Source organism: Schistocerca serialis, chromosome 2 (assembly GCF_023864345.2).
Source record: "Schistocerca serialis cubense isolate TAMUIC-IGC-003099 chromosome 2, iqSchSeri2.2, whole genome shotgun sequence".
Taxonomy (NCBI): domain Eukaryota; kingdom Metazoa; phylum Arthropoda; class Insecta; order Orthoptera; family Acrididae; genus Schistocerca; species Schistocerca serialis.
This window is the reverse complement of record NC_064639.1, coordinates 701,983,638-702,011,584: the sequence shown is the minus strand read 5'-3', so window position 1 is coordinate 702,011,584 and position 27,947 is coordinate 701,983,638. Positions and strand designations below refer to the sequence as shown.

The 27,947-nt window shown below is 39.7% G+C and overlaps 1 protein-coding gene across 1 annotated transcript in view; it reads right to left on the bottom strand.

The window, feature by feature from the left end:
* The window catches only part of LOC126457851 (probable aconitate hydratase, mitochondrial), a 167,034-nt gene that overhangs the window by 105,872 nt on the left and 33,215 nt on the right, over window positions 1-27,947 (bottom strand). The window contains exons 2-5 of the mRNA XM_050094491.1: window positions 18,899-19,059; window positions 18,147-18,372; window positions 14,817-14,942; window positions 13,703-13,861 (exon numbers count right to left, since the gene is read on the bottom strand). Of these exons, the coding sequence (XP_049950448.1) occupies window positions 13,703-13,861; window positions 14,817-14,942; window positions 18,147-18,372; window positions 18,899-19,059 (672 nt within the window). The remainder of the gene's footprint in view (window positions 1-13,702; window positions 13,862-14,816; window positions 14,943-18,146; window positions 18,373-18,898; window positions 19,060-27,947) is intronic.

The window sequence follows — 27,947 nt, the reverse complement described above, 5'->3', positions numbered from 1 at the left end:
TCCCTGTATTTTACCTCTGCCACCTTCAGAATTTGAAAGAGAGTATTCCAGTCAACACTGTCCAAAGCTTTCTCTAAGTCTACAAATGCTAGAAATGTAGGTTTGCCATTCCTTAATCTATCTTCTAAGATAAGTCGTAGGGTCAGTATTGCCTCACATGTTCCATTATTTCTATGGAATCCAAACTGATCTTCCACAAGGTCAGCTTCTACCAGTTTTTCCATTCATCTGTAAAGAATTCGCGTTATTATTTTGCAGCCATGACTTATTAAACTGATAGTTCGGTAATTTTCACATCTGTCAACACCTGCTTTCTTTGGGATTGGAATTATTATATTCTTCTTGAAGTCTGAGGGTATTTCAACAGGCTCATACATCTTTCTCACTAGATGGTAGAGTTTTGTTAGGCCTGGCTCTCCCAAGGCTGCCAGTACTTCTAATGGAATGTTGTCTACTCCCGGGGCCTTGTTTTGACTTAGGTCTTTCAGTGCTCTGTCAAACTCTTCACGCAGTATCATATCCCCCATTTCATTTTCTTCTACATTCTCTTCCATTTCCATAATATTGTCCTCAAGTACATTGCCCTTGTATAGACCCTCTATATACTCCTTCCACCTTTCTCCTTTACCTTCTTTGCCCAGAACTGGGTTTCCATCTGAGCTCTTGATATTCATACAAGTGGTTCTCTTTTTTCCAAAGGTCTCTTTAATTTTCCTGTAGGCAGTATCTATCTTACCCCTAGTGAGATAAGCCTTTACATCCTTACATTTGTCTTGTAGCCATTCCTCCTTAGCCATTTTGCACTTCCTGTCGATCTCATTTTTGAGACGTTTGTATTCCTTTTTGTCTGCTTCATTTACTGCATTTCTATATTTTCTCCTTTCATCAATTAAATTCAATATATCTTCTGTTGTCCAAGGATTTCTATTAGCCCTCGTCTTTTTACCTACTTGATCCTCTGCTGTCTTCACTGTTTCATCTATCAAAGCTACCCATTCTTCTTCTACTGTATTTCTTGCCCCCCTTCTTGTTAATCATTCCCTAATGCTCTCTCTGAAACTCTCTACAACCTCTGGTTCTGTCAGTTTATCCAGATCCCATCTCCTTAAATTCCCACGTTTTTGCAGTTTCTTCAGTTTTAATCTGCAGTTCATGACCAATAGATTGTGGTCAGAGTCCACATCTGCCCCTGGAAATGTCTTACAATTTAAAACCTGGTTCCTAAATCTCTGTCTTAACATTATATAATCTAACTGAAACCTTCTAATATCTCCAGGCCTCTTCCATGTATACAACCTTCTTTCATGATTCTTGAACCAAGTGTTAGCTATGATTAAGTTATGCTCTGTGCAAAATTCTACCAGGCGGCTTCCTCTTTCACTCCTTACCCCCATTCCATATTCACCTACTTTGTTTTCCATATTCTCCTGTAATTATTCCTTCTATCTCTTTCCCTGTAACAACAGTTCCAATCCCCTATGATTATTAAATTTTCATCTCCCTTTACATACTGAATTATTTGTTCAATATCCTCATATACTTAATCTGTCTCTTCATCTCCTGCGGGCGATGAATACATGTGTACCTGAAGTATTGATGGTGGTGTTGGTTCACTGTTCAATCTAATAAGAACAACTGTATCACTGAGCTGTTCACAACTCACTCTGTGCCCTTCATTCCTGTTCGTAATGAATCCTACTCCTGTTACACCATTTCTGCCAATTCCTATATTACACTACATTCATCTGCCAGAAATTTCACTTCTCTGACCTTTACTACATCTAGACTGTTCTAGCCTACTTGACCCAAAGTACCTCCAGTATCTGTAGCCTTAAAGTGGAATTCAATTTTAATGATCGGGATATAGTTTAACCATAATATGATAAAGCTTTTAAAATACTCGCTGAGCTCTTCTTAATTTGAGCATTTCAAGAAAACATAAAGCAGGAAAAATTAAATAACTGGGACAGTAAAGTGACTTTTCATGCCACACAGGAATTGTTATAACCTTTAATCACTAATAAATTGCGTGGATACACAAAGTAGGAACAGTAGCGGGTTACATGCTATTCACTCCGTATCTGTCATTAGACTGCCGTGCCGTGACATGCGACCGGCGCCGTTCATAGCCAGGTGGCGCTCCCGCGCTCGGCCGGGCTGCGGAGCGCCACTATCGCCGTGTTCGCGTACTGACGTAGCGGCACTTTTACATCTCGTGGCAATGTCACAACACTTTTCCCCCCTTGAAAAAAGACTCACTTCCTTGGAGACATGGACAGTGCGGAGACATCCATGGCCTCTTGGGAGGCCCCGAGAAGATCCAGCGGAGAAACACGAGAGTATTGTCGAAAATGGCCAGGACGGAAGCTTGTGCGTGGAACGCCCCTCCTGGACGAGATGATGGGGGAAAACTCCGGAGCAGCATCCATAGGTGTCGTGGACCTGGGGGTGTGCCCCAGCGAGATGGGCCCCGGAGAAGGCGGCGTCGCAACTGGGGCCGGTTCGGGCATACTCGGAAGCGGTAGCGACGTCGGCTGCAGCAACATGCCCGGAAGATCGGCAGCAGCGACAGGACTGGCTTCTCGGGCTGGTGGAGACGATAGAAGGGGCGGTGGCACCGGCGTGGCCACCACTCGTAGTCGCATCTGGTCGTAATGGCGAACAACCATGCCGTTGTCTGTACGTATTTCACAAAGCCGGCGGCCGCGAAGGGCCTGGACCACCCCTGGAATCCATTTAGGGCGAGATCCATACCCTCGTGCCCACACGTCGGTGCCCACCGGGTATTTTCCCGCACTAGGGGACACAGTACAAGGCCTGACAGGGTGAAGCAGGTGCAGTAGAGTGCGCGGTTGGCGGCCATGCAAGAGTTCAACAGGGCTGCGATCACCCAGAGGCGTGAAGTGATAAGAACTCAGAAATTGCAACAGAGCGTCATCCGTGGAAAAATCATTAAGGAATTTTTTCATCTGGCTTTTGAAAGTGCAGACAAGGCACTCGACCTCCCCATTCGATTGCGGATGGATGGGCGGTGCTGTAACATGATGAATCCCGTGTCCAGTACAAAAATCACGGAAGGCCTGCGAAGAGAACTGAGGGCCATTGTCCGTGACAATCGTGGATGGAAGACCTTCTAGCGCAAAAAGATTTTGGACAAAGCCAGCGTCGTCGCCACAGTGGTGGGCGACGGACATCGAACAACAAACGGAAACTTCGAGAAGGCATCAATCAACAGTAGCCAATAAGTGCCGAGGAAGGGGCCAGCAAAGTCAGCGTGCACCCGTTCCCACGGCTGCGCCGGATCAGGCCACGGAGAGGGCATAGTACGAGGTGCAGCCAGTTGTTGAGCACACTGACCACACGCAGCGACCATGTGGGCGATGTCCGAATCAATACCAGGCCAATAAACGTGCCTGCGGGCCAGGGACTTAGTCCGAGAAATCCCCCAATGGCCTTCATGCAATAGTTTGAGAACATCTTTGCGAAGAGAGGCTGGCACCACAACCCGTGGAGATGCGCCATCCGTGGCCAGAAGAACAACACCCTCACGAACAGACAGACGAAGGCGCAAGGCATGGTAGTTGCGAAGGGGATCCGATGCCCAGGCCTTGGTCCTGTCCGGCCAACCCCGTTGAACAAAACCGTTCACCTGACGCAGGACCGGATCCCGCTCAGTAGCCGACGCGACCTGCGAACCTGTAAGTGGAAAATCCTCGACCGCACGACGTTCTTCCTCATCAATGTGGAAACAGAGGAGTTCATCTCGATCGAAAACCGGGTCGGGCTCCATCGGCAAACGCGACAACGCGTCAGCGTTGGCGTGCTGGGCCGTGGGGCGATAGTGAATTTCATAGTGAAAACGAGACAAGTATAAGGCCCAACGTTGCAGGCGGTGAGCTGCCTTATCTGGAAGCGACGCCGAGGGGCTGAACAGAGAGACCAGCGGCTTGTGGTCGGTGATGAGGTGAAACTTAGAACCATACAAAAAAACGCTGAACTTTCTTAGAGCATAAATGATAGCGAGCGCCTCCTTTTCGATTTGAGAGTAACGCCGTTGGGCATCGTTGAGGGTCTTGGAAGTGTAGGTGATGGGTCGTTCCAACCCATCCTCATACTGATGGGCGAGAACAGCCCCTAGGCCATACTGTGACGCGTCAGTCGCCAGAACCAAGTGCTGACCTGGACGGAATGTGGCAAGACAAGGCGCCGACTGCAAATGAGCCTTCAGGTGGACAAAAGCCTGCTCACACTCATCGGACCAGCAGAAAGGAATGTTTTTGCGTAACAGCTGATGCAGAGGATGAGCCACCGCCGCCGCGGAGGGAATGAATTTGTGATAATAAGCAATCTTGCCAAGAAACGCCTGAAGTTCTTTGACTGTAGACGGCCGGGGTAGAGCGGTAATGGCCGCAACGTGCTGTCGTAGAGGACGTATACCCTCACGGGACAAGTGGAAACCAAGATAAACAATGGAGGGTTGGAAGAACTGTGACTTGTCCAGATTGCTATTCAACCCAGTCGAATGCAGAACCCGAAACAGTGAACGCAAATTGCGAAGGTGCTCCTCAGCGGAGGCCCCCTTGACAACAATGTCATCCAGGTAGTTGATGCAGCCGGGAAGGGAAGCCGTGAGCTGTTCCAAAAACCGTTGAAAAATGGCCGGCGCGCTAGCGACGCCAAATGGTAACCGCTGGTACTGATACAACTCACAAGGAGTGTTGATGATGAGAAATTCCTTGGAAGAAGCATCCAACGGCAACTGATGGTACGCCTCCGATAAGTCAAGTTTGGAAAAGAACTGGCCCCCAGCGAGCTTGGTAAATAACTCCTCAGGACGGGGAAGAGGATAAGTGTCAATGAGGCTCTGAGCGTTGACAGTGGCTTTAAAATCACCACACAATCGCAGACTCCCGTTTGGTTTAGGAACCACCACGATTGGCGATGCCCATTCAGGAAGGAGAATCCCTGAAGCTGTTAACCTGTCTATCTCAGCCTTGACAGGTGCACGCAACGCCACTGGAATAGGGGGTGCCCGCAAAAACTTAGGGCGAGCTGTAGGTTTAAGAGTAATGTGGGCTTCAAAATCCTTGGCACGGCCCAGACCAGCAGAGAACACAGACGAAAATTCAGAACACAATCCATCCAGCTGTTGATACGGAATATCCTCAGATATGAGGTGCACATCATCATCAATGGAGAACCCGAACAACTGGAAAGCATCATAACCGAACAGGTTTTCAATGCCAGCATGATCCACCACATAAAACGTGAGGGGCCGAACAATAGACTTGTAGGCAGTGGAAGCATCAAACTGGCCAACGATAGGAATTTTCTGCTTATTATAAGTTCTCAGATTTCGCGTAACTGGAGACAAGGGAGGGTAGCCCAACGCCAAATACGTGCGAGAATTAATGAGAGTTACCGCAGAGCCAGTGTCCACTTGCATGTGAACGTCATTATCCAGAATACGAACAGTAACAAACAACTTATTTGTTTGAGAAAGCACACAGTTAACGTCCATGTCCGATGCCTCGTCCTCGTCGACAGGAACATTAGGGGACTGACACACAGAAGCAATGTGGCCTTTTTTCCTACATGAATTACATGTGGCCCAACATTTTGGACACGTGGCCCTGTCATGCTGTACGAAACAAAGTGGACAAGAAGGAAGTGCGGAACGAACCTGCTTCTGTGGTTGCTGTTTTCGCTGCGAGCGGGGCGGCCCAACGCGACGTTGTTGACGTGAGTGAACCGCCGCCACATCGTCGTTCCCCTGTGAAACAGGCAAATTGTCCGTGTCGAAAGTGGTCTGTACAGCGCCTACATCACACCACGCATCTATTTGCTCACCAGCAGCGTGAGACACTTCAAAAGATTGAGTGATGCGTAGAACTTCCAACAATGACGAGTTTGGCAGTTGTAAGGCACGTTGCCGAACTTCTTTATCAGGAGCAAGCCGGAGAATAGCGTCCCTAACCATTGAATCAGCATAAGACTCATGATGAGTGTCCGTGACAAACTGACATTTCCTACTCAGACCGTGTAGTTCTGCCGCCCAAGCCCGGTAGGATTGATGGGGCTGTTTACGACACCGGTAGAATGACATGCGGGCGGCAACGACATGGGTATTTTTTCGGTAATAGTTAGACAATAATTCACACATTTCTTGGAAGGACAGAGAGGCAGGTTCCCACAGAGGGGCTAACTGAGATAGCAGCTGATAGATCCGTGGGGAAATCCAAGATAGAAATAACGACTTACACATAGGAGCGTCGACAATGCCGAAAGCCAAGAAGTGTTGCCGCAAACGCTTCTCATAATCCTCCCAGTCTTCAGCAGCCTCGTCGGAAGGAGGGAATGGAGGCGGAGAAGAGGAAGACCGACGATGAGTTAGCGACGTCGACAACGCCTGAATAGCAGCCGTCAGCTGTGTTTGCTGTGCCTGAATAGCAGCCGTCAGCTGTGTTTGTTGTTCAATGAGCGCTTGCAGAAGCTGTTCCATGTCGGCCCCGACACGAACACACAATGCCACAACGCAGGAAAAAAAAATATCCGACCTCGTCGCCAAAAAGTGTTATAACCTTTAATCACTAATAAATTGCGTGGATACACAAAGTAGGAACAATAGCGGGTTACATGCTATTCACTCCATATCTGTCATTAGACTGCCGTGCCGTGACATGCGGCCGGCACCGTTCATAGCCAGGTGGCGCTCCCGTGCTCGGCCGGGCTGCGGAGCGCCTCTATCGCCGTGTTCGCGTCCTGACGTAGCGGCACTTTTAAATCTCATGGCAATGTCACAACAGGAATTTAGAAAATCCCACCTGTGACAAGAAAAGATAGAAACTAAGTTTATGATTTTTAACTGTTAAAGTTTCCTTATCAGGAACTTAGAATAAAGAAAGGAAGAATGAGAGAAAATCAAACAATGGAAAATCCAGGATGGAATAATGACAGTATTATGAAAAGGATGGATTGCTATTCACCATATAGTGGAGATTTTGACTCGCAGACAGGCACAAGAGCTTTCAGCCAAAAAGCCTACTTCTAAAGTAGAAACACATACACACATTCCAGCAAGCACAATTCACTCACACATGACCATTGTCTGTGGCCACTGAGGTTTGACTGCAAGCAACTGCACATGCCATGCACTTCACAGTGGTTTGCTTAGTATGGATGTAGATGTAGATGTAGACAGAGGTACTGATGTAGCCATCTTTGAAGTGGAGGTCAACCTTGAGGAAGATGACTTGTGGGGCTGAGGAGGACCAGCTGAAATAAGTGGGAGAGAAGATGTTGAGGTTCAGGAGGAATGTGGATAGGATTACCTCACCCTCAGTCCAGATCACACAGGTGTCGTCAATGAATCTGTACCAGGTTATGGGCTGTGTTTCTGGTTGGTTAGGAGAAATTCCTCTAGATGGCCCATGAATAGGTTGACAAAGGATAATGCCATGTAGGTGTCCATTGTAGTACTGTGGATCTGTTTCTAGGTCATGCCTTCATAGGTAAAGTAACTGTGGATGAGGATATAGTTGGTCATGGTGACCAGGAAAGGGGTTGTAGGTTTGGTTTTAAGGTAAATTTATTGAAGGAATTTGACAGGAAAAGTAATCCAGACATGCTGTTAGGTATTAATAATTTAGTATCAATGATGCATTTTTGTACCCAAGTTTATAGCAGAACTCTTATATGTGAACATAGACCTTCCCAGCACACACTGCTAATAAAATCTTCTCAGGCTTCCATCCAGATGGCTACACTGAAATTCTGTGATATTTCAATGACTGCCTCTCTCATCATCTTCTGGAGAGGTATTGAGATTGTGGGGGTGCCCCATATATATGCCTGAGCGGAATTGCAGTCTCTACCCACCCCTTCGCCCAGGTGTGGGGTCTGGTGACCTGTGGTCGGGGAGCTTGGACCACAGACAACATCTAGGCCATGTTTCAAACGTGAAAAAAAATTAAGGACATGCTTGGCTCTGTAATGGACAAATTACAATTGCAAATATCCAGTATATATCAATATCTTGCAACACTGTGTGGAACACATTAGATGCATATGTCTGGGGCATAAAGATACATCAGTGGCAGAACCCAGCCTCAATGAGGAACATACATTTGAACTTGATAAAACAAAAATATTGTGCCGAGCTAGTGGCTCTTGAGAGAGTATCATCAAACAATGTACTGAGAGAGTATCATCAAACAATGTACTGAGATAAGGCTCCATGACAGTCTCAGCACTAGGGATGAGGGCTGTCAGCTATGTTTGGCATGATACCCTGCACTAACAACTTCACACCAAGAATGTAGCCCGCAGTTGATGCTTCACAAGTCTGGGCAAGATGGAATGCAGTAAGAATCAAATTGCAGTCTGTGCTCCACACCACTGGTTGCCAGACCCTGCACCTGGAGGAAAGGGTGACGAGAGGCGTCCACCACTCAGGTATACGTATGGGACACCCACACAATCTCTACAATTTTGCAGACAATGATGAGAATGATACTCAATGAAATGTCACAGAATTCTGATGGATGGAAGTTTGGGAAGATTTTATCGGTATTAGTCTTCTATACAAGATCTGTTCAAAAAATTCTGGAACATTCATAATTTTGTGCCAATGGTGTGTTGAAGGGAACTGTGGCTGACATGCCTGCAGATGCCTGTGTTTAATATATAACTGCCAGAAGTTTCATTGTCGTATGTCCCTTGGTTATTGTTCAGTACTGTATTGAATAGAACATTGTGTTGCACAGTTTGCGAATTTTGAGCGAGATGGCAGAGTTAGAGGGGTGACGTGTCTGTAATAAATTGTGCATGAAACTCAAGAAAACCTTTACGGAGGCGCACCGAAGATGCACAAAACGTACGGTGATGCATGCTTAAGCCATACTCGGTGTTATGAGTGGTTCACATGGTTTAAATATGGCTGGATAGAAGTTAAAGATGACCGTTATTCAGGACACCCTTCAAAGTCTACTAATGACACTCATGTCAAGAATGTCAATGAAATTGTGTGTGCCAATCGAAGACTGACAGTCTGAGAGATTCCAGAAGAGTGTAACATTTCATTGTATTGCCACCAAGCTCATCCCACAGCTCATTAGAAAAGACCAGAAAGACCTTCACCTCACAATCTGTGAAGAGCTTTTAGATCACACAAATGAGAATAATATGTTCCTTAAGAGAATCATTACTGTTATGAGACATGGGTCTATGGTTATGATATTGAGACCAAGGTTCAGTCTTCACATTGGGTCAGGAAAGACCCAAAAAGACCAAAGACCAAAGACCAAAAAAATGCTCAACAATTCAGGTCAAATGTCAAACCCATGCTGATAATTTTCTTTGACTTTGAAAGGATTGGCTCATCATGAATTCGTGCCACAGGGACAAGCTGTTAATCAATGGTACTATCGGGACGTATTGTGATGCCTGCGAGAAAACGTGAGAAGGAAATGGCCTGGAATGTGGTGAGACAATTCATGGCTCTTGCATCATCATAAAGCACCCACACATTCATCACTATTGGTGCATGACTATTGCACAAAAAATGAAACCACTGCCTGAACTCTCCAGACCTGGCCCCTGTGGACTTTTTTCTATTTCCAAAGTTGAAAGCACCATTGAACGGATGAAGATTTGCAACGATAGACAAGATGAAAGAAAATTCAGAGACGGCACTTTGCACGATCCAGCAAGAGGCATATCAAGACCACTTCCAAAAGTGGGAACAATATTGGGAGCAGTTTATCAATTGTGGAGGAGAGTATTTCGAAGGAGAGCATGCAAAATAAGTAAAAGGTGAGTACAGAAAATTTTGTGGACAAAGTTCTGTAATTTTCTGAATGGACTTTGTATAATGTAGTCACACAATATGAGGAAGTTATACAAATGCATTTCTTGTGGTAAAGGAAATCATAATGCACAGTCACTCACACAACTTAGCTCCATGCACTATTCAAAAACACTAAAAAAAAAACAGTGAGGCTAATTAATGTCAAAACTATTTGAAATTTTTAAGAAATCTTAAAAGGTGGGATGATGATTTACAATGAGCCTGATGCTAGCAGTAAATTCAACATATTTCTTAATGACTTTCTATTGATTTTTTAAATTAGTTTCCCTAAAAAGATGAATAAATGTAATAATGGCAAGTCATTAAAGAAATTTGAATAATTATAGGTATCAGAATATCTTCACAACAAAAAAGGGAGATGTGCAATATGACCGGAACAAGTAATTATTCAGAAATTCTTTCATATTATAATCATTACAGTAACATATTACGAAAAGTTGTAAAAGCTCCATTAGTATGCACATCTTTCCTGAAATTGACTGATCATACAATAAAATCAAATCCGTATCGAAAAGTAAGATAGAAGAAGCCTTGTAAGTAGACTTTATTTCTGTTAAAGAGAATAGGAGCATTGTAAATTACAGTTAATGTGTAGCAAGTATTTTTAATGATTAATTTTTGAAATAGGTGATAAAATTGGTGTAGGTAGTTCAGATGAGAAAAGCAAAATATTAGACTAATGTACCAATACAGAGGATATTTAGTGAAATAAAAATTAATCTCTCATCCCCATCTGAAATAAGGAAGATAATTATGATCACAAAAAGAAAATAGTTATATGGGGTGGATAATATCTCCCATAAGATACTAACAACATGTGCCCTATAATATGGTATGTTCTTAGTCACTTATGTTATACATAATTAATTCAGCATGTTTTCCAAGACAGATCAAAACACCACATCGTTAAGCCTATCTAGAAGAAGGGCACTCCACAGTCTCAATGACAGTGTCATTCCTTACATGATTTTATAAATTTTGTAAAAGGTAATGGACTCCAGGGTTGTCAGTCACCTGTGTAACAGTGGGACACTTAGCCATCACAGTATGGATTTCAAAAGGACCACTCTACTGGGACAGTTGTTTATATATGATCCTCCAGGTGTTCTCAGAATCACTGATTAATGGTGTACTTCCAAGTGTACAGATGAATTGTTGTTTCGCATTTAGGGTCAGTATTTCAATGACAACCCATCCATCATCTTTAGGTGCTATGAGTTGAATTGTTATGTGTATTTGCCACCTGGACTCCAACCAGTGTTGATCACATGTTGCTATTTATAGCTGAGTGTGAATTTCTCTCTCAATGTGTGGTTCCACTCTTATTAAGAAATGTAAATCAGAAAGTTATCCTAGTTTGTTTGAGCAGTAAAAAGAGGGATACCACATCACCAGCATAGGGAGAAATTACAACGAGAGTCCCACAGAGTTAGATTATTGGTCCACTAGTGCCCTTGCCTTATTTTAAATTACAATGGGTGTCCCACAGGGTTAGATTATTGGCCCCATTACTGCTCCTGCCATATGCTAATGATCAGTCATTTTATTTGAAACAGGAGTAAGATGTTTTGTGAAAGTTCTGATTGGTTTTGCACAACTAACTTTAAACTTTCGCAAATCACTGCTCTTCCATGTTTGTACTATCAAAAAAACTGCCAACTCCTTTTAAACTAGTTCACCAACAAGGACCAATAAACAGATTAGAGAGTTCTAAAGAGTTAGGTTTGCATGTTGATGAAAACTTAAACTGGAAAAACCACTTAGTACACCTGCTGAAACATTTAAGTTTGGCTATTTTTGCCACAAGAATAATTGCCAATCCGAGACATGAATCTTGGAATAGCAGCAAAACAGAGTAAATGGGATCAGTTCAAAGGAACTAGAAATTAGACAGGAAGAGTTCTTCAAAGAATCAAATGAAAAGCAGATAAAGGTGAACTGGATGAAATAGAATAAAGCTTCACAAAAAATAACACAGAAGAATATTCTAGTATGTTCAAAAGTGAAATGAGAAGATACACTATCAGAGGACTAACTTTCAAATTGTCAGAGTGGCAGTGACTCACAAAGATAACTGCAGATCTTAGTTGAGTACTTCACTCAGTTATTGAGCTACAGAATATCACAAGAGAGACTAGAAACAAATGAGCCTAAAGCATTCAACAGTCATAGGATGTATCACAAGAAGATGTATGAAGTGTGATCAAGGAGCTAAAGAATAATAAGGGGGCAGGAGAAGCTCAAGTATTTGTTGAAATATTAATATGGGCATGTAATAAGATAGTAGCAAACATCTCCATACTCGTGAAAGATATATGGGAAAAGGGGAAAATACTGGAGATGGAAATAACATGCCCATCTCTAGAAAGGAAATCTCAAATATTTGAATAACTACCAAGGACTATCAAGATAACCAGTCACTTGCAAGATATTCTCAAAATTCCTGCTAAATAGGGTGTAAAAGCTGACAGACAGCTAATTACCAAGCAGAATTTATAAAAGGAATGTTATGTACTGAACTGACACTCAAGCTGAATTTCATCATATAAATAAGGAAACTAAGAAACAAAAGGATGGTCTTGGCAATTGTTTTTCTTAAGACTCATGAGCGACCACTGTGAAGGAGTTTTGCCAACACATTTTAATGTATTTCTCAAGAAAATAATCCAGGAATGGAGAAGATAATCCACAAAGGAAGATGTGAGAGATGTAAGACTGGATTACAATGAAGACAATATGAATACAAACACCTTAGCCTTCATTGATGAGATAGTTATCCTAAGTGCCACAGGAGACCAGGTAAATATACTCAAACAAAAACTACATGAAACACACCAAAATATATGTCTGGAAATATCGTACGAAAAGACACAAGTAAGGAAAATTAATATGGAGTAGAAAACAACATCATGAATAATTAAGAAGGTAGGCAAATTCAAATACCTAGGAGAACGAATGTAGCCAAATGGACAGGATGAAAAGCAAAAAAGAATATGGTTAAGAAACTATAACTGGCTTCCAAACATACACAAGCAATTTACAACAAAAATTCAGTATCCACCAGAGTAGAACTGAGCTACAAAATCCCAGTGATAAGGCAACATGCATTATATGCAATTAAATGTACAGCTCATAAGTGGAAAACAGAAACTAAAGGAACTGGAAATATAAGGATTGTATTAAGATAGATATAAGGCCTCAGAAAAGAAGAGAACATTTGAAAGAAACGGAAAAATAAGAAGCTGTGCACATGAACCAATAAACTGACAGTTCAAAAACAGAAAAAGCATGAATCTTTGTTAGTACATCTCTAGGGCGAGCATCAAAAGATTAATCAGGAGGAGCTGAGCTAAGAAATCCAGGGCCACAAGCAGGAGTATCTGAGCTAAGAAATCCAGGGCCACCATAAATTGAGTGATAGAAGTTACAAAAGACTTCAAGTAACTGAGCTAGCCACATAAAACATAATGGAATAAGGCATGCTCAGAAAAATAATAGATGTGAATTAAGCATTATAAAAACACAAAAATAGCAGAGGAGCTTAAGAGGCCATGACAGGAAGGCCCCAAATCAGAGCATGGGAAGGTTTTGTGAGTGGTAAAGGGGGGAAGCTCTTGAATCATAGGCTAAATGTTATTCAAAGAAAGCCCAAATACATGTGAAATAGATCTTATCAACAGAATTCAACCTTAATAGCACACTTGAACACAGTGAAGAGAAAGTACTCTTTGGAAAGAGAGTGTGTTTTAAAATATAACGTGGCATTCTTAATCTCAGTATATTGAAGACTGCAGAATCATTCTGTAAATTATATTTCCTTGGCTGTATACTTACCTTAGGGCATTTGAGCTCCCATGGAATATTGGCCATTGCGTCAACAGCATCAGCTCCACCAACTCCAATACAGAGGGCACCAAGCCCTCCACCATTTGTGCTATGAGAGTCAGTTCCAATCAGTAACAGTCCTGGGAATGCATAATTCTCAAGGATTATCTACAAAACAAGGAAACTACCATCATGTGCAATTCCAAAATTCCAGTACTCTATAAACATCATAAAATAAACAGTGGCTGGCATATTTCAGCTTTCACAACTCTACTTACATGCACAATTATGTAACATGGAAAACTGCCTGATAGGAAAACAGAAAAGGAGTGGCAGAGGGTAGGTGGGGCATGGGACTGAGGGGTAGGAGGGAGGGGGGGGGGGGGGGAGAGACAGAGAGAGAGAGAGAGAGAGAGAGAGAGAGAGAGAGAGAGACAGGGGCTGGGCAGGATGCGGATACAGAGGCGGAAAGAGAGAAGAGAGAGAGAGAAGTTTTATAATGATCCAGCCCAGGGTTTTTGGAGGCAATAATATTGTAAGGATCCAACCCTAAAGTGGTCTACTTGGAACACATTAGACAACAGAGACACTTCAAAATATTATTATGCATGGACTGAGACTGGCAGTTATCACACTGAACAGTTGCTTTTAGTTTAACTTATTGCTGTAAGATGTCAGTTGTTTACATCATTAAAAGACCCAGCATCAACTCCAAGAATTAGTATCTTATCATAAAGCACTCAGATTAGGATCTTCTGCATCTGTATAACTTCCATTCTTAAGGTTTGGGGTATCCTGTATTTTACTAGAGGAAAAAGGATATACAGATTTTTGCTACTGTAAAGGAGCACAAGCCCCTATATCTCTGGTGAAATTGAAAAGTCAAGCATGTCATATTATGCCAGCACTAAGATACTTGCTACACTTCCTAATACCATCATCCATTCTCAGTACCTGTAGCAGAACGGAGCTCTCATATAAAACCATTGTTACTAATGCTTATTCTTAGCTAAGAGTAGCTACGGCTTGATGTAAGAGATGCTGCAGTTTTTCTAGTTTCTGAGATAAATCAATATTAGCATTGACTTTTTTTAAAACTGAAAAGTGTGAGGAGTAAACTAACCTGATGAATAATCCCAGCACCAGGTTTCCATACTCCAACTCCATACTTGGCACCAGCTGAACACAGAAAATCATATACTTCTTTATTTATATTTTGGGCTCTTGCAAGGTCTTTTTCATCACCCACCTAGAATGTTCCAAGTCTCACTCAGCTACTGTTCTTGTAAATATGACAATGATAAATTCAAGTAGAATACAAATTATCACTCTGCACTCAGTATATACACCTTCATGTATGCATGCATGCATGTATACACACACACACACACACACACACACCTATTAATAACTAATTCTGCTTCTTTTTCCCTTTGCTTATTTCTCAAATCCTGTACTTTGTAAAGTAGTATACATGAATACATGAGGGAGGTGTTCAGATATTTGGACATCCATCAAACTGTTTCCCACTTATATTAATTATTCAGAGTGATATTCCTGGTGTGCTGATTCTAATGCTGCACTGAGTTTCATGTAGAAATATGTTGATAAAAAGTTACATTTAACTGAATATTCCACCTCATTATATAATGATAAAAACCTTGTAAGCTAAAATGTATTTCTAGGCATAAGGACACCACTTGTTATAAAAGGTACTCTATGCCACGAACTTTAAGTAATTCACAGAGTATAGATGTGGATGTACTCATACATGAAGAAGTATATCACCAATTTCGGACCTTATTTTATTTTTCAGATTCTATTATTATTAATTTCACAGAAGAATATAGATGTGAGAGGAGTTCAGCTTACTAAGGATGACATGAAATAACTTATTCTTTATTCTTCATTTGTCTGTGGATCATTTCTTACAACGATATTGGACACTTCATGTTCACATAAATTTCACATACAGAGCAGAAAAATACAGTGATACATACCAATTTATGTATGATTGCATTTATAGTCTGTCTGTTACATATATTTGCTAGTTACAAAAAGATAGTACATTTACATACATTTCATAGAATTAAAAAAAAAAAAAGACATTAAAAGTACATTATAAAAAATGTGTACTGGCACACTATTTAATTTTTTAATTCAAGATATTCTTTTAACACTGTAAGGGAAAATATTGATCAGATGTCTTTTTAATTTTCTTTTAAAAAGAGACATACCTTCTATCATCTTTATACATTGTGGTAAACTGTTGTACAGTATGTGCCTAGCATTTACAGGTTCTTTGTCTGTTAATTTCAGCCTACTACATTCTATATCATAGTCACTTTTATTCTTGTATAATGTTCATGATATTCTTTGTTTAGCAGTGCAGTGCAGTTAGTTTTTAAATAGAAAATGTTATCAGTATATATATACTGATACTACTGTTAAAATTTTTAGCTCCCTGAATTTATTTCTGCAGGATTCTCTAGGTGGTACTTTTGCGATGCATTGTCTGTTCTCTTTTGTAATCTTAATACCCTTTGTGTGTGCATATTTGGAGCATTGCCCCAAACCAGGATGCTATATGAGAGGTGTGAATATACTAGTCCATAGTACATTGTTTGTAGAGTGTGTCTAATATGAAGAGACTTTTTTCCCTGAAATAATTGTTTCCACCTTTCTTATTTAGCAAAGCCTTCTCTTGCAGGTCATCTGTTGTAGAACTGGAAACAACAAATTAAGTGTCATCTGCATACATGACTATACTGTTAGATAATGTTTTGGTCATATAAGTGACATACAGAATGAAAAGTAATGGACCAAGAACGCATCTTGAGGAACCCCATATTTCACAGTTTCAGAATTTTAAAAGACACTTTTAACATTATTTTTCACTTTTTGCTTTATTTCTACACACTGCTTTCTATTTTCCAAAAATGATTAAATGATGTCTACTGCTTTCCCCCTTATACCATAACAATGGAGCTTTTCTAATAGGATGTTATGGCGTACACAATCAAATGCTTTAGATAGGTCCAGGAACATACCACAGTCTTTCTTCTGTTCATCAAGTGCTTTAGTTACAAGTGTCATGAATTCAGCTATTGCTGTTTTGGTAGATTTTCCCTTTCTGAATCCATGTTGTTCACCATTGAGAATATTGCATGTTTGTGTAAAATTTAACATTCTGTCTTTTATTATGGATCCTATTATTTTAGAGAGTACAGATGTAATAATTATAGGTCTAATTTCCTGGGTCTTTTTTGCAGCCTCCTTTATTGATATGGATTACTTTACTCTTTTTCAGGCACATTGGAAATATTCCTTTTTCTATAGAAAAGTTTATTGGGCAGGCTAATGGCTTTACTACCCATTATAAGCAGCATTTAATTAGTTTAGTGGATATACCATCTAGTCCCTCAGTGTTTTTGTTTTTACTTCAGGTCTTCCAGTTTATGTGTTATGGAGACTGGATTGAGAACTTTTTGATAGGGAGGACACAGCATGTTATCTTGGATAGAGAGTCAGCATCAGATGTAGAAGGAACTTTGGATGTGCCCCAGTGTGTTGGGACCCTTGCTGTTTGAGTCATATATTAATGACCTTACTCACAATATTAATAGCAACCTCAGACTTTTGCAGACAATTCTGTTATCTGTAATGAAGTACTGCCTGAAAGAAGTGGCATAAATGGTGTCAGATCTTGATAAGAGTGGTGCAAAGACTGGCAACTTGTTTATGTTCAGAAACAAAAAATTGAGCACTTCACAAAATGAAAAAACGTATTATCCTATGACTATAGTACCAATGAGCCACACTCAGAATTAGGTAAACACCCGGGTGTAATACTTTGTAGGGATACAAAGTGGAATTATTACATAGGCACAGTTGTGGGTAAGGCAGGTGGTAGTCTTTGGTTTATTGGTGGAATACTGGGGAAGTGCAATCAATCTACAAAGGAGATTGCTTACAAATTACTTGTGCAACCACTTCTAGAGTGTGTTGGACTCATACTAAATAGGACCAACAGGAGATATTGAGCATATACAGAGAAGGGCAGCATGAATAGTCACAGGTTTGTTTGACCCATGGGAGAGTGTTTCAGAGATGTTGCAGAAACTGAACTGGCAGACTCTTGAAGATAGATGTAAACTATCCTGAGAAAGTCTACTAACAAAATTTCAAGATATGGCTTTAGATGATGATTGTAGGAATACACTATAACTCCTTATGTATCAGTCGCATAGGGATCATGAGGAAAAGATTAGAATAATTACTGCACACATTCAAACATGAGAGGAAACCCTAATAACTGGTACAATGGGATGTATCCTCTGCCATGCACTTCACAATGGTTTCCAGAGTATAGATGTAGCTTGACCTGTTACATGGTCACTCTATAAGCCACTTGTCTTCTAATGGATAGTCTTTTATTGTAAATGATACATACCTGTGCCTCAATAAGGTGATCACAATGTATTGTTGACGGGACAGCAACTTTTGGTACTCCTGATGAAATGAACTGTAGCATTGCCATTTGTGCAGTAGCATCATGCATTGCAACACGATCTGGCTTCAGCCGAAGATAGCTTGTGCCACGCTGAATGTCCTGCTTGTCTGGCTCATCCAGGTGAGAATACAGAACTTTCTCTGACAGTGTCAAAGGTCGACCAAGCCTACATTGAATCAAAAGAAAATACATGCAGTATTTCATACTTTTAATGTGTTAAGTATCAGATATGCTAATAATGCTCTGAACACTGACACTACTTTATTGTTTGGGCCTCAGTGAACAAATATGTTTGGTATAACACATATAAGAATATTCATTAGCCACGCAGAGTGGCCGTGCAGTTTGAGGCGCCATGTCACGGACTGCACGGCCCCTCCTGCCGGCTGTTTAGTCCTCCCTCAGGCATGGGTGTGTGTGTGTGTGTGTGTGTGTGTGTGTTGTTCTTAGCATAAGTTAGTTTAAGTAGTGTGTAACTCTAGGGACCGAAGACCTCAGCAGTTTGGTCCCTTAGGAATTCACACACATTTGAACATTTGATATTCAGTAAGTATATTAAATAAATGTTAAATAAGCTTAAAAATTTTGTATGACACTGACAAAATTTCAGCAAAGATAAGGTATATTTTACAGGTTTTATCACACATTAAAGAACAAATATTAAATCTTATTAAAAATTCAGTGATACACACCTCCTTTTAACAATACCAATGTTCTCTTCAAGTTTCTGATAGGGTATGTAATTGTCTTTGTCGAATCTGCTCATAGCGATTTTGCGAGCTGCAGCAGCAAGGGGTGAAACATGGAAGCATCTTAGCTGAATATCCTTACAAGTGTCCAGCCATGGGATTCCCTGTTTGGAAAAATGTGGTAATCATGTGCATCACTTTTAACAATGCAGATAAATGCCTACTTCAAACACTGCTCTATGTAAAAGTAAGGAACTAAAAGATGAAAACCACTTTTGAACCAAATGAATATATTAATTATGAAAATTCATATGAATAATACTGTATTATATCTAAATGGAATATGGAAAATGTAGAAGTATAAGCAGATCAAACTGGGATCATATGAAATGCTTTGTCATAGTGGGATCTCGCAGTTCAAACAGAAGAGGTAACTAAAAAATAAAATCAGGTAACACTACTAGAGACAATCCATGTTGTGGATGATGTAAGGTTTTCATTATTACTTTCAGTGAAAATAGGGGAAATGTGAGGGGGAGACCGTAGGAGAGAGTATGATTTGCAGAGAATGAAGAATCACAGCAAACATTATCATGTATTTGGAAGTATCATACAAAGGGAGTCAAAATATTCAGCTGCTGAAGTTCCTGTTTGTGTGACTACAGAAGAAAGAATAATAGATTGGTACTGTAAGCAGTGAAGGAAATTTTTCATCACATAAACTCAGGCAGCCTAGACAGATTATATATTGCAAGTATCTAATGAATAATTGAACACAGACTATGAAATACAATATACAGGTAACAAATTGCATTGCGCTTTGTAATGTAATACTTGACAGAAATTGTTTCCCGAGAAAAGCGTGGTATTCAGAATGTGAATACTAGAGATAAATGAAATAATTAAAAAATCACACTGGCCAACCCCCCAATATCTGGACATGGTTTCACCTTATTTTTGCCACATGTTGAAGACAATCCAGACAGCACCCTCACTGATATTATATGTGCAATACATGTGTCTGACTAGCAGTGATTCCTCAGCAGGTGACACTGCTGCCACCTGGAAAGGTTTATATCAATAGTAGGTCAGTTGTCATAATGGTCTGGCTGATCTGTGTATAATGAGTAATGTAATAAATGCTGTAGGAAAATACACTGATCAGCCAGAACATAGTGACCACAGACCTACTATCGATATAAACCCATCCAGGTGATAGGAGATTGTGATGGCCCAGAGGTTTGGCACAAGCATTTAGGAAACTACACAACTTGTTGGGTGTTCAAGCAGTGCTGTGGTGAGTGTCTTTAACATGTGGTGAAACCAGGGTGAAACGACATCCAGATGTCTTGAGGTTGGGGGCCATCCCTCATTACAAATGTCGTCAGACATTGTAGGCTGGACAAACAGGTAAAGGAGGACAGGCAAGGCACTGTGGTGGAACTAACATCAGACTTTAATGCTGCAAAGAGTGCAAATGTGTCTGAACACAGTACACTAAACAGTCCTAATGATGGGCCTCTGCAGCCGACGACCCATGCATGTGCCAATGTTAACACTGCAACATCGGCAACTATGACTGAAATGGGCACGTGACCGACTGCACTAGGTGTTGGCACAGTGGCAGAGCATTGTATGGTCTGATAAATTCTGATACCATCTTCATCATGCCGATGGTAGGGCATGAATCCATCATCTTCTAGGGTAACAGCTCATTGACACCTGTACTGTGGGATGGAAACAAGCTGGCAGCAGTTCCGTTATGCTCTGGGGAACATTCACGTGGGCATCTATGGGTCCAGTGGAGCTTGTGCAAGGCCCCATGCACCCCTTCATGACGATCATGTTTCCTGATAGCAGTGACATTTTTCGACGTCAAAGGCCAGGAGTGAGATGGAATGGTTCAAGGAACACAGTGGCGAGTTCCAGTTGATATGCTGGCCCTCCATCTTGCCAGATCTGGAACCAACTGAACACATCTGGAATATGATCAAACATGCCATCAGAGCTCATTCCCAGAATTTACGAGAATTAGGTGACTTGTGTGTGCAGATGTGGTGCCAATTCCCTCCAGCGACCAACCAAGGCCTCATTGCTTCCATGCCATGATGCATCACTGCTTTTATCCAAGCCAAACATAGACATACCGGCTATTAGGTAGGTGGTCATAATGTCCTGGCTGATTAGTGTATACTTAAGTGTATTTCTTGCATCTCTTTTTAAGAGCAGGGAATATGTCAATGACACGTGTATCGAAGCCTATGATGTGGCATGTTAAGTCTCTCTCAATAGAGAGCATTTCTAATACTGCTATTTGCTTTTGGCTCATAATGCTTTCCAGGAGAGGGAAAGCCCAGGCGTTATCATTTGTACAGTAACAGTCGTTTTAAGAAGTTAAATTACATCTGTAACATGCTTTGGCAGATTAGGTTCTAACAGGAACTGCAGATATCGGACAGCCCCTCTGAGAGTTTCAAACTATTTATTTGTGGAAAGTATCTGAAGCTCTTTCTCAGCTTACTTCATTCAAGAGAGGCATATATTTAACATGATCTCAGCAGAAATTGACTTGCATACAATAAAAACTCTTCAAAATTAGATAAATTTGATGTAGCAAAATGTCCTGAGAAGTTAATCTGAGCAATAATTGTGTCACATACTTCTTTCACAGAAACGATTTTGGAGTACCACAGAAACAGATTTTGGAATATGATTTTCCAAAATTTTATCTTTGTAGGATGCAGCAGCACTCTACAATTATACATTGTGTCAAAGATGCTGTCTTGGATTTTCTGAGTGGGACTTTCGAAATGTTCCACCTCATATTGTGCTCTCAGTGGGTCCACCAATCATTTTTGTAATTGACTGTGTAGTAAATAATGTGGCATTAAATGATCAAATACATGTAGCCAAAATTGAAATGCTGGGCGGGTACTGTAACTTCAGACAGAGAACTCTTGTTTCAGTAATTCTAGTAGTTTGTCAAAATTTGTGCTCAGTTCTCTCCAGGCATTCTACAAGTGAATATTTTTAAACACCCAACAAGTCATACACTTTACAAAAGGCTCGTGCCAAGCCTCTAGACCATTACAATCTGCCCTTGGTCAAACTCAGACAGATCATGCACATTCCCCATTGACCCTCCCACATTTCCCCAACTCCCACTAAAAGTAATAGTGAAAACCTTACATCATCCACAACATGGATTGTCTCTGGTAGTGTTATCTGGTTTTATTTTTTGTTACCGTTTCTGTTTGAACTGCAGGGTCCCACTATGACACAGCATTTCATATGATTCCAGTTTGATCTGCTTAGACTTCTAGGTTTTCCATGTTCCATTTAGATATAATACAATATTATGATATGAATTTTTGTAATTAATATATTCAATTTTTTAAAACGTTCATTATGTTAAATAGGTCTAAACATTTTGTATCACACTGAGAAAATTTCATTTTGTCCTTCAGAAGAGTCTGTACATCTGAATGATGATCCTTTATAATTATAACTTTTTGAAATAACTTTATCTATTTATCCACAGTATCCAGGAAATGTTCCTTTAAATGATTCTGCTAACGTTTCTACACATTGCTTTTAATAACTAATCCCAAAACCATTCTACAGCTTTACTCTAAGACAAAATAATATTTGATAACCACAACAAACTAAGAGAGTGTTGAAGTATCAGTTGTCTAACTAGTTATAACATATTACGTTGACAGCAATATTCGCTCAAGAGTGAGCAACATCCAACATACTGGAAAGTACATATTTGGAATATGCTTAGAGATGTAGCCTGGAAATAGTAAATGCTAAGTGCAGCATTGATTTCAGCAGTGAAATTTATAAGACCACAGAAAATTCTTGGATTTTGTTAGTCACATATTTTATTTATCTATTTAGCATCCATGGCATCATACAAATGATACTGAACTTGTCATTCACAGAAATCAAAAACACGGAATGCAAAAAGTGAAATTGCCTGCAATACATAACAGTAAATTTACAATTTCTTTGCATATGAATAGCATATAGTAATTCGTTTCCCAGTAATAACTACAAATAGAATAAATAGTAATATAGATAGTAAAGTAGTATAGTATAAACTGAAACATATGAAAATATAAACTTGTCACAGGATTTATCACACAATTGCATTACATATATTGGAGATTAATTTATACAACCATTTCTTGATCTTCAACATATTCATTCACAGAAAAGCAACATTTATCAGTTAAAAATTTTTCAAGTTCTTGCTTAAAATTTATATCATCCTTTAAGTTTTAATGTACTGAGGCAATGCACTATAGAGCTTAGTAACCAAATAGCTTGCATGAGCCTGAGTTTGTGCTCTTTTTCTTTGTTATATCTGGAGATCGCTCCTGTTCCGTGTGTTACACTAGTGACAGTTGGCATTTGTGTAGATATTACTTAGATTTTCTTTGGTTAAGAGTACATGTTTAAATATGCAGAATAAGTAGTCCTGATTTCTTGAAATGCAGTCTGCAGTCAGATTGTGTAGGACTGTGGGTAATTAGTAAAACAGTCCATTTTTTCGAGATATAAATTTCTTTTAAATCAAATTTCGAGCTTGGCCCAGAATACTATTCCAAATGAGGCAATAGAATGAGAATATCTAAAGTATGCCATTCTGATGCCTTCTAAAGTGCAAAAATTTGCAGTAACTCTCAGTGCAAAGCAGGGTGAGTAAAGTTTGTGTGTAAGGAATCTTATATGGTCAATTCATAACTTTACTATACACATTCCTAACAATTTTGCAAACTGTACTCTCTCTATTAGTCTGTCATCCACTTAGATTAATGTATTCATCCTGGTTCATTTTACCAAACTGTGTGTAATTTATTTTCTTTGCATCCACTGTTAGTTTATTTGCACTAAACCAAGTCCCAATACTTTCCAGGATTTTATAACCAGTGTAATTAAATACTATTAGACATGTGTCATCTGCATATAACACAATTTAGGCTGTATCGTATTGTAACCGTAAGTCATTCACATGCATCAGAAAGAGTAGTGGCCCTAAGATGCTGCCCTGGGGTACTCCTAAAGGAATTTCTTATCACTTTGAACCCAATCTTATTTTTTTTATTTGAATTAACAGTAATGAGCTCTACAATCTGTGATCTCTTTTTGAGATGTACTGAAACCACATTGTAGCTCTTCCTGTAATACCTATTGCTTCCAGTTGATCAAGGAGGATTTCATGCAGAGGGTATTGAAGGCTTTAGATAGATCTAAATTGATTCGTACTACACTTTTGTTTCTCTCCAAATTTTTATTATTTCTTGGTGCAATATCTGTGCTGTGTTTTGCACAAAAACCACGTTGATTACAATTCCAAAATTCATCATTGTCTAGGTAACTAGTGGCTCTGAATTTCATCAGTTTCTCTAATATTTTGAAGGCAGTAGAAAGAAGTGATATGGGACAGTAGTTTTCTGTTATGCATGTCTCCATTTTTAAATAGTAGTCTCACTGAAGAAACACATGTTCACTACAGGATAAATCTGCAATATGTGCTAAAGGTTTTGCAGTCTGCACTGCAGTCCTTATTATTATTGAAACTGGTACTTTATCTACATCTGCTGCCAGTTTTGGTTTTAAGTTCATAGACACCCTAATTACTCCCTATTCATTTGTTGAAGGAAAGTTCATGCTACAAGCAACCCTTGAAGCCTGTATTATTTTTTGTATTGTGAATTTTAATTTTAGTGAATGGGCTACATTTAAAAAAATAGTTGTTAAAGTAATTTGCCATTTCCTTCTTGCCTATAATTTTCACTGTTTTTAAGTGTTATTTCTTCCTCTTCTCAAATGATACTAGTTTCACTTCTTACAATTTCCCATTTGTTATCCAAATTACTGATTTATTTGTCATTATGCAGCAGCTTGGTCTTTGCAATTGCCTTTTGGTACATTTTCGTGTATGTTTTTACATAGACCACAAACTGTGGATCTGTAGACAGTTTGATTTCTTGGTTCAGTCTTTTCATGGTTAAACTGAATATTCTAATACCTGTAATTATCTAAGGTTTATGCATTTTTTGTTCTGAAGACTTAGACCTCAGTAACTTATTAGGGAAAAACATTTTAAACTGTGACATGAATATAGAAGAAAAGATTATATACGCATTATTCACACTTGGTTCTGATAGCCCATCTGCCTATCAGAAAAAATTCTTTTATACGTGTTGTGTGAACTTGTTTTTTATCACAGTCATCGGGGAACTGTAAGCACAAGAGCTATGTGATCAGATAAACCAAGGTCAGTGTTAATTAAGTCCACTTCATTGGAATCTAAGTTAGAGAATATATTATCTATGAGAGTTTGTGATGTATGTGTTATTCGAATGTGACATGTAATATGGGGGTAACATGTTAAAACTCTGTAAAATATTCAGAAAATGACCTTTAACTTATTATTGCACAGAAGATTTATGTTAAAATTCCCACAAAGAGGGACAGTAGCTTTTTCATTACACTCAAATGTTTAGCATTATTTCTAGTTTTGAAATAAATTTCTCTACACCTCCATACGGTGACCTGTACACAATCATTAATTTGTTCTCCTTTGCTTGCCATAGCAGCTGTTTAAAAATGCATTTCTACACTTAACTTCTCAATATCACATTACCTTTTGAATTTTGCCTCTGTTTTTGTATAAATACAAACATCACCATACTGGGATTTTCCCTACAGTAAAAGCTAGTGTATAAAGATGTCGTTTCACTCATATTCCCTACACTAGCTTTTACTGTAGGGAAAATCCCAGTATGGTGATAAAGATGTTGTTTCACTCATATTCCCTATGCGCTGATTACCTCGATGTTGAGCGCCCATAAGCCCCAACCCCCCCCCCCCCCCCCCCCCATATTCCCTACACCAATGCATTCATCATGTCCATGAAGTTAAGGCTCAAAAGCAACACGTGTATGCAGTTCCAGTTTTAGAAAGAACATAACAATTTTTATGAATATGATCATTGTGTCTTTCAATCAGCTATCTGTAAGTGCTATCAAGTTGTTCTTGAACATCACATTTCCTTAAAACATTGTATTCTGGCAATGCAGTCATGTGAGGTTTGGACTGCTCATGTTTGTGAATCTTTTATTTTAAGACCAATGTCATTTTGCATCCAGCATTCCTAAAAAAGAATTTTTTTTTAAGTTCAAACTCAGAAATACAGTTCTCTCATACAAAACGCAGTAAGAACTAGTTGCAGTTTAGAACACAACTGCAACAAAGAATAAACAGATCTTTCCATTATTTTAGTTTTAAAAGTACAACTGCTTACAGGGATCGTCAATATTAGAGATACTGGTATTCTGAGTTGTGCAATAGCGTACATAAGAATTCATTTAGAAATCTGCTATTTAAGTCACGTTGGTGGAGTGACTTGGAAAGAAAATAAACAGTGTTCTGGTGCAGCCTGGAACCTAAAGGAAATGCTGGAATGCAGGTTTTAGGTTATATAACTGGATTTTTCACAGACATTGAACCAAACAGGCAAGAACTGTGCACTAGTTTCTAAGATAGTGACGTATTTGGGCAGGATGGTTCAAATACATTACTAAACATTTATGTCACAGAGTAGTGAATATTTTAAGTGTGAATTCAGTATTCAGTTGCAGGTCAAACTGACACTGCTTCTTGCCATAAATTGATGATGCATGCATGGTATAAGCCTGACGGAGCACTTCAATATACCAATCTGTACTGTGTCATTTACATTTGGAGATACAGTGCACTCTGCTGAAGTGAAAAAAGAATACGGCTTTGGTTTTAAGTCCATTACACAGGTAGGTGTGTGCAGTGATTTCCAGTAGTCAAAACAAGAGTGAGAAACAGGGTTCAAATTTTTTTTAAGAAAACTACACAAGTCATGAGTGTGTTGCAACATGTTTTGGGGCAGTTTGTGGATGCAGTCACTTTCATGTGTATGACAGATTGTTTACCACTTGGAATAAAAGTCCTTAACATCAAATTAGAAGGGAATTTAGGCAGCTCTATCACACACCACTGTGAGAGGTTCACTGTGTAGGCTCAGCAGTGGAGTACAGGAACTGGGACTGAGATGTTAAAGTGAGTGTTTGATACAACATCCTGTAAACATACTTATTTACTGGTTGCCCAAAATTTCAATTGACTGTCAATTACTGATATATCCAGTTGCATTGAGACCATGAGTACAAAGGCCTTCTGATTGGTTGACAGAACTTTTCAGTTTGTGCTTATTGGGTGACAATTACATAAGCAGTTGTGAGGACTTAATGCTGAATGATGGGACAATGCACTTATTCAGCTTCATCTCAAGAGCCCAAAGCTAGATCTTGTGGTCTGGTTGCCTACAGATGTAATTTGCAGTCACATGAGATACACACTTATGGATCTCTCAGCATCCAAAAATGTACAGATTTATATAAGTGATAACATTCTTTCAACAGCTTTTTTCAGTCTGGCACATCTTAATTTTCTTTTCAGAAGGACAAGGAAAAGTATAGTCTTTCGATGCATCTTTCCTTTTTGGCATAATTTCTTGTCCAGAACCACAAAAGTACATAGAAAAATGGCTGAATACTGTCCTTCCGGAAGAGTGACTGCACGATAATGTAACATATTTCAATGTCTTCTCCACAATTTATAGGAATCACTAGCACCCTACTGCCACCAGATCAGTAGGACACTACTACTGATACTGTCTATATTGTTTAGACAATATGTTAAACAATTAGAACCATACCATTCTGGTTTTTCGGGGCTGAAGGATGTGCTCCTATATCAGAAATACCGTTAAATTATATTACTATGTATAACCACAACATATAAGGACACATATAAGGACACACACAATTACCACTCGAGTAGCGTATGGTACCCACTGTACTGTTCTCCAGTGGATATTGTCGTGCACAAAACATGTCTTTGTTGTCAACCTCAAATTAATGGCGTGCTGCAATCTCATTAGCTAATACAACAAACATTAAAGAAAAGTGCAGTCAGGAGAAAACATAGTAACAAATAATATCTT